Genomic DNA, 15,664 nt, shown 5'->3' on the forward strand with positions numbered 1-15,664 from the left:
GATGTCAAAATTCTCCTCTCTTCTTCCGGAGGGGGGGGGGGGGAAGTTTGCCAAAAACAGCTTGGAAAAAATAATTAACAAATCTAGCACAACTGTTTTGTAACCTAGTAAATAGAAAATAGTGTGAACACCAGATAAGTCATAAATTCAATTAACAATACATAGGAGGAGAAAAGTCATATTGCACCAAAGCACCTGTGCAAAGTTGTAATTTTAAATGTGTTTATCTTGTCTAAATTCATGATTATAATTTTGGTGGTAAGCCATAGTTCATGTGTGTGCCATTCTCTTATTGTGATGCTAAATGTTACTTCCTTGAACTGGACACTATATAACTAGTCAGTGGGTGGGTAAACCAGTGAAACTGTTATGCACATGGTGTATGTGGGTGTACAGAGCTGACCTGTAAAACTCCTAAACTGGAGCCCCCTGTACAACATCACTGATGCAAATACATGTGGCTGTAGCAGTAACAAGTGGAAACTAATTCTTCATTAGTAATTAATGAAATATAGTAATTGTCTGCTTCCTGCTGATACAGGTGGCAGACTTGAGACTGGCACTACAACGAGCCGAGCAGCAAGCAGCAAGAAAGGAGGACTATTTGCGCCAAGAAATCAGTGAACTACAACAGGTGCAGTAACAATTGTTTCATTGATATTTCTAGCTGCTCCATGTTCATTTGGTTCAAAATGTGTGGGTGGGGTGGGGTGGGGTAGCTCAGTGGTTTGAGCATTGGCCTGCTAAACCTAGGGTTGTGAGCTGCTTCCTTGAGGGGGCCATTTATAGAACTGGGGCAAAAATCTGTCTGGGGATTGGTCCTGCTTTGAGCAGGGGGTTGGACTCGATGACCTCCTGAGGTCCCTTCCAACCCTGATATTCTATGATTCTATGAAAATAAAAAATGCAAGGATTATACTGGGAGAGACAAGGTGGGTGAGATGATATCTTTTATTGGGCCAACTTCGGGTGGCAGTGCTAACCCATTGGGGGCCCGAAGAAGGAATGCCCTCCCCCCCCGCCCCCCCGGCCCCACAATGCATACTAAAAAAGCAAATAGAGGGCCCCTTGGAGCTGTTCGGGGCCCTAAGCAAGTGCTTAATCTTCTTATGCCTGTTTGTTGGTGAGAGAGACAACCTTCCAAGCCACACGGAGCTCTTCTTCAGGTCTGGGAAAGAAGCTCCCAGTATCACAGCAAAATGCAAGGTGGAACAAATTGTTTAGCATAGTAGTTAGCATATATTGTAAGGGACCATTCAAGGTAGAGCGGCCCCTTTCCACCTCTGTCGTCATAGGACAAAAAGAGAGGATTAGTGGGTTACAGATTGTTGTAACAAGCCATAAATCCAGTGTCTCTTCTGAACCCCCACTTCTGGCCTTCAAACAATCCCCCAGCCTCTCCAAGCTCTTCATCAGAAGCAAGCACTTCATTGACCAGGACACAACTCCTCAAAGTGGTACCAGGCCCTGCCAGACCAACAGATGGAAAACCTGTAGACATGCTACAGTGATCAACATCCCCCATAACACACCTTTCAAGAGCCATGGGTCCTACACATGCCTATCACATATGGTATACCTCATTCAGTGCAGTAAATGCACCAATAACTGTGTGGGTGAAATCAGACAACCACTGCGCTCTCAAAGGAAAATGATACAAGACAAAAACGCCCTATCACCTGTGGGATGTACACTTTTCACAAATAGGTCAGATATAGAGTGATCGATCAGTCCTCATCCTTGAAGGAAACCTGCATGACGCTTTCAAAAGACGAGCCTGGGGGCTTAAATTCATTACTCTGTGAGACACTAAATGTGAACCAAGATACTGGATATATGGTTTATTAAAACAATCTGTAACCCACTAGCCCCCCCCTTTTTTGTCCTAATGACTGCAGAGGTGTTAACGAGCCACTCAACCTCAAATGATCCCTTACCATATGTGCTAACTGCATATACTAAACAAACCACTCCAGCGTACATTTTGTTGTGACCCTGGGAGTGCCTACCCCCCTCCCCCGCCCCAAAAGAAGGGCTCTCTGTGGCTTGATAACTTGTCACTCACCAACAGAAATTGGTCCAATAAAACTTATTGATCTCCCCCCAACTTGTGTCTGGACCGATACGGCTACAACTACACTACATACATAGGATTATGCTAAGTCATTTGTTTAGGGGAGGGACTTCTAAAAGCAGAATACAAAATGCTCAAATGACTTCAAAGTTCATAGGCCACAAGAAAGTTGTTCGGGTTGATACCTTTTCGGCCACGTCTAATGCAGAAAAATATTAGGAACAAATGTTAGGAAAAACCTTTGGTGGTGGTTTGATTTTCAGCCAATATATTTCTTTGAAAGCCATTATGCCATCTTTTTAAGCATGACAGATCTTTTTAGTATGAAGCAAAATTTAGCATGAAGCAAAATTTAGCCATTAAGATTGTGATTATGCTGTAAAACTTCCAGCAAATGGACACTTAAATCCCTTCCTAGGAAGAGTGGATTACTTCTTCATCCTTCCCTTTTAGAAATAGCCCAGAGATAAATGTGGCATCTTGCTGGGGTCTGTGGAGAGAGTATTGGCAAATGAATATGTTAGCATCAGGAGTGAAATGTGGGCTTGATAGCAGATCCTGTTCAGGTGTGAAGTGGTTAGTAGAGGCAAAACTCAAAACTTCAATTTTTGGGCTGCAGAATGGAGACCTCCTCTTTCTTCTCAAGTAATGGCATTTTTAAAATTGAAGCCATAATATGCTGTCAGCTCAGAATTAGGGCCTGCTAGATGAAACTTGTCTTCTGCTTAATACTGGAAACTCCATTTATATAGTAACACAACACTACCATCAGAAAAAGGGTTCTTGGCAATTAAATCATCTTCTACTGTTTGAATTTAAACACCAGACCTGTTTCCTAATGACATGTCTAAAGATGTCACTCCAGCTCTTGATGATGTATTATTCTCCTCTGACTTCACTTAAAAAAAAAAAAAAAAAAAAAAGGTACAGTTTAAATAGTAGTTATTGTAGAACATATAAGGATTGTAGTTACATTTTTAGTGGAATTTTGTGGTAACATTTAAACTGGTCATGCCGTGTTAAGGTTTAATGGCATTTAACTAATTCATAATTTAGAGACTCCAAGAAGCAGAGAATCGGAACCAAGAACTGAGTCAAAGTGTTACATCTGCCACCAGGCCACTTCTCCGGCAGATCGAAAATCTACAAGCAACACTGGGAGCACAAACCTCCTCATGGGAGAAGTTAGAGAAGAACCTTTCTGACAGACTTGGTAAGTCTAGCTTGTAGACTTTAATGTACAGTATGAATGTGGGGGAGACACTAGATGGCAGTAATGTAATGAGAAGGGCATAGATTTGTGTCTAAAGCTTAAGACTGAGTTGAGAGATCTGGGTTCAAATGTGTATCTATAATATAGGATGATACTTAGGTGTGTTGCAAGGGTGCTGTGTGGCATGATTTACTGAATTTGTAAAAGACTTGAGATTGTATGGTGGTAGTGATTTATATAAGTGAAAAGCACTCTATGTGTATATATAGCATTTTAAAAAGGGAGTGGGCCTGGAAGAGGGGCAGGAGTGGAAATGGGTAAACATCTTGAATTGTCAGATGTGATTTTTGGATTCCATGACCTGGGCTTATCTACTGTGACACTATCCAAGGCTGTAAAACAAATATATTTCAGCTGGGTTGAGGGTTGTAATGAAAAACCATTGCCCCTTGGATGAACAAAATGACAATGGAATAAAATATCCAAAGCCACAGGCAGAGTATGTAAATGTTTCCTGGAGCTTACTGTTTCAGTCCTTTAATGATTTACTCTTTAAGACTAGAATCTCAAATCCTCCTTGCCCGACAATCCTCTCTACCTCCAATTGCATGTTCTTATTTGAGGGCAGGCATACTGCCACCAACCAGTTCTCAAACAGTGCTGTATCTACTAGTCCTGCTATTATGTGCTTCTGATGGCTAATGCCAAGATGTAATTGCTTACCACATTTTAAATGCTGTTGAAAAGACTACATTTCTCTTGAAGCCTGGAAATAGTATAAGAATAAACCTTTACAATGTTAGATTCAGTTCAGATATTTTTTAAAACATTTGGCAAATATGACAAACATTTCAGTTAAACACCTAAATAATTGTCTTAAGTTATGGAGGACAGACTATTTTGGTGTAAAAGTCAGCTAATAGTTGTTTTGTTTTTTATAATGGATTGTGTATTTACTCTTTCTTGGGAATTAGGTGAATCTCAAGCCCTCCTGGCAGCAGCAGCTGAGAGAGAACGTGCTGCTACAGAAGAACTTCTTTCCAATAAAATCCAAGTGTCTTCCACTGAATCACAGAATAGCCTCTTGAGGCAGGAAAACAGTCGCCTTCAGGCTCAGCTAGAAGCAGAGAGAGCCAGACTCAAGAAACTGGAAAATGAAAACAATAGGTGAATTGGGTCAAGTTCTTGGCTTGCTCATGTTTCTTTAGTCAGATTCATGTGGAAATGAAAGGAACAATCGGGTGTTCGGTTTTGAATAGGAAGACTTGCTCTTTTGTATTAATTTGATAACTGCCATATAAAATACTGTTGGTGTTGCTGGACAGGTTTTATGAAAGAAGACAAAGACAGAGATCCTTTTGTTTGTCTGATACCTACTATTTTCAGGCTCTTCGGGGCTGTCATTGTACCCTTAGGGTTCTCCTAATGGCACTTCTGATGCATTGAGCCTTAAATCTCTAACCTCACCCATGACCAGTCGCTCTCACCTACTTTATTTGCTTTTGACAAGAATATTAGATAATGTTCATGGGCGGCAGGTACCATAGGCTTGGGGAGGCTAAGTCTTCCCAAACAGCCAGATGTGGCTTTGCCTCCAGCTCCCTCACCCTCCTGCTTTCCGCGCTCTTCATGCGGAGCTCCAGTCCCCTAGCCAGTGCTAGCCATTGCTGGGGCTGTATCCACGCATGCTGCCCACCCTCCCAGTGCTCTGGGCCTGGGGCCTGCTGCGGTTGGGGGAGGGACGCAGAAGGGGCGGGGCTGAGGGCTAGCCTCCCCCAGCCAGCAGTTCACGCGCCACCCATGATCACGTTCTCTTTGGCCCTACTCTTGCAAGCTGCTTTGTGCAGTTGCAGTCCGTGCGCCTGCATGCTGGCATAAGGGTCCATCTGCACAGAGCAGCTTGCAGGATTGGGACATTAGAAAGCATCCAACATCTCCCAAAAGAAATTAAATCAAATAATTATCAAGTGCTAAGAAGTTGAACTGTGACGACGACTATTTTCTTAAACAAATTCCCACTTTTAGTAATAGAAAGACAAGAAAACATGTCCTTTGAAGGCTAATGCTTTTTGGTGGCTCCCTGCCACCACCTTCTGAACGTCTGCCCTGATGCATTTCCACCAACATCCACTCCAGGCCTCCCACCTCTGCCTCAGCACAGAAACTATTGTAGACGCAACCCTGAAGTCAGTAGCAGAAACATTAACTATGAATTATCCTTGTGAAATTCTTCCTCTTAACTGTGTCTCTGACAAACTCTGTGTTTGTTTCCTTTTTAATCCCCTGGGCTGTTCCTGGGGGGAGGTGTGCTTTCTTGCATTGTGATTCCTGTTCATATCAGGAAGTTCCCTTTTCAGCATCCTGGTGGTACATTGGGAGGATCAAAATACTTTGTTGATCTTTCAGTGGACTTCATCCTGTCTAGGCAACTGCAGTTTCTTCTCAGACAATCTACCATTCCTAAGAAATTCTGACACCTGGGATAGTTTTGTCTTCTGGGTTTCATTGTGTTAATTTGAAGAGTCATATGCCTACTTCTGTAGTATGCTTACACTGCTTTTGTATGAGAAATAGTTAAATGAACTTTCAATAACTTATCTTTAAGGTTAATGTGTTACTGGTTCATGCAATGATAGACCAAGTATCCAGAATATTAAAGCAGCATGCACACAACTAATGACGCTTAAGAGGATATTGCATGGAAATATAAGTAGTAGTTCAACAGGGATTCTTAAGATTTGCAAACATTCAAGTAGCCACGTACGGCTTACAAGTCAGTGTGAGGGTATTTTTCTAACATCATAGAGAAATAGTTGTAGTTCTCCATTTGGTAATACAGAACAATTCTGTTCTTGATGCAGTTAGATATTAAGCTTAGATATATATATTTGTACAGAAAGCAAATATAGTGCATTATGCTTTTGTCAGTTTCAGTAAATTATTTTTCTTTGTGTGAACCTAAAATAGAAACATGAAGAGATAATTGTCTTTAATAAAATTACATTATCTTTCTCTCTTTTCAATATAGGTATGAGGTTGAATTAGAAAACCTGAAAGAGGAGTATGTGAAAACTCTTGATGAAGCAAAAAAAGAAAAGGTATTGGTTAATTTGATATTGCACTGCTTCTTCATAAAATTTTGAGTTTGCAAGGGATTAAAAATCCTCATTTCCTCCTTCTAGACGCTGTTAGCTACTCAGTTAGAAATGGAGAAAATGAAAGTTGAACAAGAAAAAAAGAGAGCAATTTTTGTACAAGAAACAGCAAAGGAAAAGGTATTGAAATTTGCTTTAATGTTTATTCATGCATTTTAAAAATCTTATTAGGTCACAGGATGACCGAGCAAGTCTCGAACGCTAAAATGTCTCATAAACAACAAACAAGAATTACAAGGATCTAGCCTGGCAATACCATGAAACTAAGATCTGGGACTTCTCCATATCTTTCTTTTCCTGTGAATTCAATGCCTGTGTGAAAGGTGCTGTATTGACAGTCCTGAATAATTCTTCTGCTTAGCCACGGAATAAATGAAACATGGACAATGGTAGCATAGGTTGATCCACACTGTTGCACCAGTATGCCTTTGTCCTTACCTTGAAGGGCATGACATTCAGCGTCTGGGGACACTGAAAATTCTTACCTCTGCTGAGACTACCAGCAGGGTGCTAGTTAATTCCAGTTGTGATGTCTGTGTGGTATGGATACTGATGTATAGGCCCGGACTCCACTTTGTTTAGCATAGGTTACCAAATGCCCATCAGTCACTACCAGTCAGCAGTTGATATTCTAACACAGTTCTGTCCTCACTGTTAATCTCCTAGTTGCTGCAGTTCTGAAATCCAAGTCCTGTTTAAAGCTATTTACTTCCTCCTTCTGAAGCCAGGATGTCTTCAGTTGCTGACTGCAGAGGACATCAGCCTATTTAGAAAAACTCATCAGTAACAGAGTTTAGCCTCAGAGATCCTGAATTTGGGCATTGTAACACTTTTAAAAAAACCTCTTCACTGTCCTTCATCCAGGGAAGAACCTACCTTTTTGTTCAGAGTGTCATTCCTGTGAGGCACATGAGCTCAGCAAAACTCTTAATTGTCTCTAGGGCTCACATACTTTTGTGGTCTTAGGTCAGCATTATGCAGTGTAGCTACTGAAAGAACACTTCCCTATGCAGTAGGTAGTAACTTCTGTTTCTGCATAGCCAGGAAAGACTAAGGCAATGGTGGGAAACCTGCAGCCCGTCAGGGTAATCTGCTGGCAGGCCACAGGACAGTTAGTTTACATTGACCATCTGCAGGCATGGCCGCCCGCAGCTCCCAGTGGCATGGTTCGCTGTTTCCGGCCAATGGGAGCTGCGGGCTGGTCAATGTAAACAAACTGTCCTGTGGCCCACCAGCAGATTACCCTGACAGGCCGCAGGTTTCCCACCATTTTGTTAGGTTTTCCTAAGGAGTTGAACTTGGGCTAGATGTACTAGTGATACTGTTAAATCCACGTCAGTTTAAACTTCAATTAATATACAGAAAAAATGAATTTGTGCTATACATTTGGGAGTGAAAAAGGAGACCCCTTTGTATATGAAAAGGTCTGTTTATCATCATCCTCTTCCTCAACAGTCTTTGTTCCTTGTATTCACTTTCTCTTAACTAACTGTTGTATTTTTCAAAGGAGCGTAAGTCATTTACTTCATCAACAATGGAAACCGTTTCGAGTACTCCAACACTGTCACGCTCAAGCTCTATAAGTGGAGTTGATATGGCAGGGCTTCAGGCATCCTTCCTCTCCCAGGTAATGTACCATTTATCAGTTGATGTTTTTTGATCAACCATTTTGCTATCTTGTGTGTGTTTGCAGTGAATCATGTTGGTGTCTTCAAATAGTTTTATTGGCATGTTAATTTTCTCTAGCTAATAACTGCATTGAAAAAAGTGATTTCAGCTATTCTGATTTCTTAAACACACATCCAAAATGTCTAGGTTTGCATGGCATTTGAAGGAGGGTGCCTGAGAGTACATTAAAAAAAAAAGTAGGACAGTAATGTGGAGAATATAAACTTCAGGTGCTATTCGTGTAATTCATTCCAAGGTGCTTTATAAAATAATTGGACACTATATCTAAAGTTGACTTTACTGACTGTTAATCCAGTAATTCTAGTTTTAGTGCACCACTCACCTATGTAATACTGTCTCGATGCAGTCTGTGAAAAGGCTGTTGCTTCTGATGAATTTGTCTGTGAGAATATAGAGACCTATGCTAGCCAAATGAAAGTGGTAAAGGTGACATGACAGCAAGCAAATAAGGAGTTATCTTAAACTTTGTTTAGCTGTTCAAAATGAGCTTTTGTTTGGAAGGAATATATTTGAAGCATTGAAACTTTTGACTCTGATGATGATGGTCTTCCTTTGCTGTTCATATTGAATCAGTAGGCTCTTGCTTTTAGTGCTAAAGTCTCTCAGTGTCCGATCTTACAGTTGGTTAACTTTTTATTTGTAGGATGATCCTCATGATCATTCATTTGGGTCAGTGTCTACAAGTGGGAGCAATCTTTATGATGCTGTAAGGATGGGAGCAGGGTCAAGTATAATTGAAAACCTGCAGTCGCAGTTAAAACTGAAGGAAGGAGAGATTTCTCACCTACAGGTACTGTGAGAATGACTTTGAGTTTATTGTGTGTGTCATAAGTAGAAAGATGAATGTGATTTTACTTTACTGGCTTTGTTTTACAAAGTTTATTTTACTGATAGCTGTGTAGGGTCTGGATGTGCAAACAATGGTTTTGTCTTGCACTGATGTAGGGACACTCCTCCCCACCCGTCCCCCAGGCAGTTCTGTTAAAGTCATGATGGGCCATCACAAGAGATGTAAGCATTCATTACCTAGGTTTTGGATGAGGTGGATCAAGTAGACTCTACCTGGCTATCTCGACACTGATCAGGGTTCCAGGGAAAGGTGAAGAAAAAGGTGAGGAGTTTGTGGAATGCTGTTTCATAGGGTACTTAATTGAAGATGCTTTAAAGGCAGTATATCAAAATTCCTCCCCCTGTCTTTCTCTGTTCCCCTGGTTTGATTGCTTCTAGTTTCTGCTGATCTGGGAGTGAAAATCCCCAAGACTTAACTGTAGTTTAAGTGTAAGGAATACTGATGTGAACTTGTGACATGCAGGTTGGAAAATAAAGAAACCACTTAGACATGTAGTTGTGTGTCATTGTAAACCTGTCTTAAACATGGAAAAACACATTATTCAAGTTTAAGACAGGTTTACAATGACACACAACTACATGTTTAAGTGGATTTTTAATGCATCTCCTGTGGCTCTTTGCAGCACTATGTCTGTTTTGGGTAATGTTGATCGCTATTTTGGTTCCTGAACCATTGAGGTTGAGTATCACTGGTCTGTATAATAAATTGACTTCCAAGATCAATCATTCTGATTTTTTTTTTAATGAAAAACAAAGTTAGTAACTCAGTAGGTCACTCTCAGCACAAAGCTCTAATAACTGTTAAATGCCTGTTACCTTAGCTGGAAATTGGAAACCTTGAAAGAACTCGATCAATAATGGCAGAAGAGCTAGTTAAATTAACAAATCAAAATGATGAATTTGAAGAAAAGGTGAAGGAGATACCAAAACTACGTGCACAGCTAAGGGTAGGTGGCTTTCATTTATATAAATCAGGTGAGAGATTGACAAGTGATTTATGAAAACTCTTTTTACTAAATTAATCATTCATAAATAGATATGTAACCCTGTAGGTGGCCATAGTGATACTTAATTCAAAATCTCTTCTTTCCTTAAAGTTGAAAATGTGATAAGAATCACAAAGTGTACATTGAATTATTAAAAGTTAGGCAGTGGAAAAATAACTCAAAGGAATACAATTTTAGACTTGAAAATTAAGTGCTCTTTTTACAGTAAAACATAAATTGTTTTGTAACTTTATAGGATGCAGCTTAGAGATGGATGGGTTTTGTCAGCAGGCTTTGCTGTATTGCATGGCAATTATCAGTTACTTCCCAAATTGATTTTCAAATTGTTATGCTTGTAAACATACATACAGTTCTGTGAGTGTGCATACCTATGAAAGAATCCATGTTAAGAGTCAGGAATTGTGAGCTGCAGAGAGAGTCATATTTTCAGAATTATGCCCACTGTCAGGAATACTAAAATATGCCACATCATTTGTGTAACTGCATGTGTGAATGACCACTTCATAGGCATATAGTCACTTGCACACACAGTTGTCATAATTGTACGCATAATTGTATACAAAAATTAGGTGTGCATATTTTTGTGCTCAGAGCATTCCAAACATCTGGCCTAGAGCCCATAATTTTTGAGTGAATGGGAAGCCTTGAGAGCCAGCATATAGAATACTCCAATTCTTATGAGTTTAGCAAAACATAGCCTATCACAGAAGGTTTATGATACTGGTTGAATTAATAACATAAATATTACAGATTTTAATCCACTCTTATTACTTAACTTCTTGGGTCTTTTTTTTAAGAGAGAAATAACACATGCAAATCTTTTGAATTGGTAGATGCCCTTTCATTAGATGATAGTTTGTGGACCTTTCCAGATTATTTTACTTTGAAATTCATATAGAAACTACAGCTGCCCACCTGCTGAATGGAATGCTATGAGCAGCCAACCTCTGTGTTTAAGCCTTCAGTTATATTTCAAGATCTTAGTGGTCTTCTGTAAAACCCTTACTGGTCTGGGGCCTGTTATTGATATATCAGGGAAAACTTGCAAAAAGTGCCTATTTTCTATAGAGACTTGGGCATTAAAGCTAGAGTCATTTATGAAAATTTTACGCCCATACCCTATACTCTACCACAGCAGCTGAAACTGATTTGAAGATTTATGCTATTGCTCTTTGTAGTTAAAAATCCTGCCTTTGGAATTTGCTTCCTTTCACGGTTCCCAAGAGCACACATTTAGCAATATTCAGGGCACAATGCAGGATGTGTTTATATCGGTTAGCATTAGTTTAACTTTTTCAGTTTTTTTAATACTTAAAGCACTATAGGCAATGTGTTTAGACAAATAATGAAAACAAATATGTGGCATTGCTTTTAAATTGGAGAAACAGCCAAATAACCAAAAGCCCATGTTATTCTAGGATTTGGATCAAAGATACAATACTATTCTTCAGATGTATGGAGAGAAAGCAGAAGAGGCCGAAGAGCTTCGACTGGATCTTGAAGATGTGAAAAATATGTACAAGACTCAAATAGATGAGCTTTTAAGACAAAGACGCAACTAATTTGTGCTGAAACCGTAACTTTCCAACAATTACTTTAAACTGTAAAGAGTGGTGTTTATGTAAATGCAGAATTCAAATGCCTTGTAAAAAAATGTACTATAAAAATGGGATTATATTGTAGAGTTCTTATGTGGGGGAAAAAATCATTACACTTTAACAGTGTTTAGTACTGTTGGCAATTAAATTATTTGTGCATTATTTAAAATGTGTTTAAATAAAACCATCCTTCTCTTTATTTAAGTTTAACCAAAAGGTGGACCATTATGTACAGACAGTAGCACAGAGATTATTTGACTCATGTAATATTACCTAACCATACAGCACTGGAAGGTGTAAGGATACTGTAGCATGAGGCTTAATTAGAACAGCCCCTGATAATTTTCAGATTACTGTTTTACACACTTTCATGAGTACAGATCAGAGTTTGTTTTTAATATCAACATTTTTTCTATAATTTGATAGTACAAATAATATTTTTTTAACATGATTATAAATAGCAATGACTTGCAGCATGAAATTAAAGCGGGTAGATATTTCAGGCTTAGCTTTTTTTACTAAGTGAAAATTTCTGATTTGTATTTTGGAGATCTTGAACATACAAGAGTAACAATTTCATGTTCATAGACAAAATTTTATCTTTATATAACATCTTTTATCTTCACTCCCTAAAGCAAGGAGATTGACTCAAGACTACTACTCTTGTTCTTTAACCTACTGCTCCATCTTGAATACTCTTTGTGCTGCATTCCTGAAGCATAATGGGGCCATTTAGCCTATAACTCTAAATGGAACTAACTTCAACTGCAATAAGCAAGACAGTTCTTTTGGTTCTTGTAGTTTTGGGTCCTGCTTTTTAACAGTACTATTTAACAACGAAACCCCAACAAAAACAGATCTATAAAATTCTCTTGACACAAAACATTTGCTGCTGCTCTTCTGTAGTCATTCTTGGTCTGTCTATATATATTTGTAAAAGTGGATTCTGATGTAGTATTTTTAAGATCTCCAATTTCCCATTTAGGACAGGCATTGGCTAGGAATCAGATAACATCTACATAGCTTACTGTATGAAGAGCTACATTTGGGGTCATGTGTCAGAGGGAATTTCTGAATCAGACCCTTGGGAGTGCTGAGAATTAGCTTGCCTTCTTCCTGTTTGCATTCCAGACAGCAAATAGCTCATTACATCTCAGATTTGTAGCAGTGATGGATACTTACAGTGTGAACTATGCTGCATATGAAATTCACTGCTTATCATACCACTGCCTGCAATCTGAGAGATTTCTCTCTTTCTGTTATGTTACAAATGCATATTAAGTGTCAGAGAATAGTCCCTAATGTGTTACAGCTTAGCATTAGTTGGACTTAATGGGACATGGAGACTTGACTGAGGCTTGGTCTACACTAGAAACTTGTATTGGTTATAACTACGGCACTTAGGGGTGTGGAAAATCCATACCTCTGAGCGACACAGTTATACTGATCTACCTCCCTGTGTAGACAGCGCTATGTCAATGGGAGGGCTTCTTGACATAGCTACTGCCTCTTGGGGAGGTGGATTACCGACGTGACGGGAAAAGCCCTTCTGTTGGCATAGGTTGCATCTTCACTGAAGTGCTAAGTGTAGACAAGCCCTGAGGAATCAGGCTCTTCTAGAGAGATAATTCTGTAGTAGGGCTTTCCTTCTCAGGGTCTGCCTGCATTAAGTATTTCCGCACTGATGTAGCTACACGTGTATAAAACGACGATTGCACTGGTGCAATTTATGCTTTCAAACAGATAACATCTCTGGAGATTTGCACAGCAGCAAAAATCTCCAATGTTAGCAGCAAGGTTTAGAGTGAAATATTCAGAGGATTCTAATAAAGCAATAGAGAACTGTAAGGATGCTAAAAGTTATAAAGGCCTGCATCTGTTATAGTAACTTTTAAACAATTTAAAATAGCGGTTTTGGTCAAATAAAGGAACTTGTATTCTTGTGGGTAGTGAATCCTTATAGTTGATTTCATTTTGGAAATTAATAGTTCTTATATTAAGAGACAAACTAACATTTTGCTCTCTTAAAATGACATTCAATTGCTGGTAAATACAAAATGTAGACTAAAAATTTTATCTAAGCTTATTTTGCGGAAGGTGAATCATCTATGGGTTGATTGAATCATTTTAAATTCCGAGGTGTAAATATTTAAAAATTGAGCCATTTGTAATGGAATCAATGTTCTAGTAGAATTAAACTTAGTTTAGGGCGGGCACCAGTTAAGAATTGTTTTCATATAGCAGTTTCCCATTACAAATGAGACAACACTCATCTAGTAAAAAGAATGAATAAGTATCTAAAAATGAAGATCAATTAATAGTGATTTATTCTTAGTAGACAAGTCAAGGACTACTCCTGAGAGAGATACATCTAGCTTGGCATTTTTATTTCACATATGACTGCAGGTGCTTTTCTAAGAGAACATTCCATGCTTAAAATATGAGAGGGTAATTTCCAGTCAAAAGAGCAGATATAGCAACTGCTCTATTCACTAAAGGGCAAATATTTTTCATATGTTCTTTTCAGTAATGAAGAGCTTGAATAAATGGGAAAAAGTAATGTATGTTCTACACTCACTGTTTCTTCATTGGTTTTAGCTATAAAGTGATATGTCATGTATTTCAGGCCCAGAATTTTTTACGAAACTTGACAGATTTTATAAATATTTTGAATTCAGTGAAAAGATGGCTTTTTGCTTGCATTCAGCCATTCTCCTGCAGTGAAACCATTTGCTATAATAGTGCAGTAAAATCAGAAAATGGAACAGTCTAATATACTTTAATCATCAAAGCCTTGTGAAACATAAAAAGTAAATAACATACATGGTGAAAATTTTACTTTTCACCACTACATTTTAAAAGTTCTTTGTTTTAATCATCTTGGGTGAAACATTGTTACTGTTGTTTCTTTAAAACATTTTAATATGCCAGCGTTCCTTAGATGCAATGCTGTTGTTGAGATTGTCTGTCTAAGAGAAATATTTTTTGGGAAAAGGGATTATAAAAAGATTTGAGAAAGGTCTAACTTCTATTCAAAGTAATAGATCAAAATATTACCCAAAGAATAACTATTTTGTCTGTATCTGTTAGTCTCCAGTAACAAGTACTATATGAATGTGAAGAAACACTGCCATTTCAAGACTTGCTCAAAGTATATTTTTCAAATGGGGCCTGTTCTGTAGCCCACCGAAGGCAATGGAAAGACTCCTGTTGACTTCGGATTAGCCCCAGGGTGGTTTAGTAGGGAGAAATTAAGATTCAGTCCAACACTCATTTAATTTAATGAGCATTGCATTGCATCCTTAATGAACAACCAGAGTAGATGTTCCAAATGCTATCTACCTGTATATGTGTAACAATTTTTATTTTCACTACAGAAAAGTTAATTTGTCCTGTTATGACACTGTTTTTGTTATGGTTATGTATGTTTTGTAAAGGGCTACACTATCTTGAATATAAGACCGAAAATGGATTAATATACTATGAAAATCGAACATTTGAATTCTGATTGTAAAATAATGTAAATAACCTGTATAAAAAAGGGGCTGGGTAAAATAAAAATTGAAGCTAATAGCGTGTTCCTAGTCTTCTATAATGACTGAAGACTGAAAACTAATTGAAGATAGGTGATTCTTTGCAAATATCAACATGGCAGCCTGCAAAGAAAATGTCTTAGGTAATTTAAATAAGCAGCCCTTAAAAAATGAACATTGAATTGAACCAGGGTTTCAGAACACTGGTAGGTCTTGCAATTTTTGTTTGTGCACCAATATCTAGGCACAATAGGATGGCTTACCAAATGTAGTTCTGAATTTAATGCTGTTCTAGGATTAAGGTAATGCAGGGTTTGGACTAACTTCCCTTTAGGCTGTAAATGTAAAATATCTATCAAATAGCTTATTAAAATTAATGGGACTGAAATTTGTGCTTAAGTGTTTTGCTGAGTAGAGATGGAAGAGAGATGGTCCGGTGGTTAGGGTGCTAGCCTGTGACTTGGGGGAGCTGGATTCGGGGTTCCCTGTGGTGCCACAGATTTCCCGTGTGACCTTGAACAAATCAATGGTTTTGCCTCAGTACCT

At 38.5% G+C, this 15,664-nt stretch overlaps 1 protein-coding gene across 2 annotated transcripts in view; it reads left to right on the top strand.

The window, feature by feature from the left end:
* The window catches only part of TMF1 (TATA element modulatory factor 1), a 32,574-nt gene extending 17,418 nt beyond the window's left edge, over positions 1–15,156 (top strand). Inside the window, exons 9-17 of one of the 2 annotated variants that reach the window (XM_030568548.1) lie at positions 542–634; positions 3,131–3,287; positions 4,262–4,454; positions 6,316–6,385; positions 6,470–6,562; positions 7,932–8,069; positions 8,775–8,921; positions 9,802–9,927; positions 11,406–15,156. In XM_030568548.1, the coding sequence (XP_030424408.1) occupies positions 542–634; positions 3,131–3,287; positions 4,262–4,454; positions 6,316–6,385; positions 6,470–6,562; positions 7,932–8,069; positions 8,775–8,921; positions 9,802–9,927; positions 11,406–11,549 (1,161 nt within the window). In that variant the 3' untranslated portion in view covers positions 11,550–15,156. The remainder of the gene's footprint in view (positions 1–541; positions 635–3,130; positions 3,288–4,261; positions 4,455–6,315; positions 6,386–6,469; positions 6,563–7,931; positions 8,070–8,774; positions 8,922–9,801; positions 9,928–11,405) is intronic. The other variant, XM_030568549.1, reaches the window with a different exon arrangement.
* The last annotated feature ends 508 nt before the right edge of the window (positions 15,157–15,664 follow it).

This window comes from Gopherus evgoodei, chromosome 7 (genome assembly GCF_007399415.2).
Source record: "Gopherus evgoodei ecotype Sinaloan lineage chromosome 7, rGopEvg1_v1.p, whole genome shotgun sequence".
Taxonomy (NCBI): domain Eukaryota; kingdom Metazoa; phylum Chordata; order Testudines; family Testudinidae; genus Gopherus; species Gopherus evgoodei.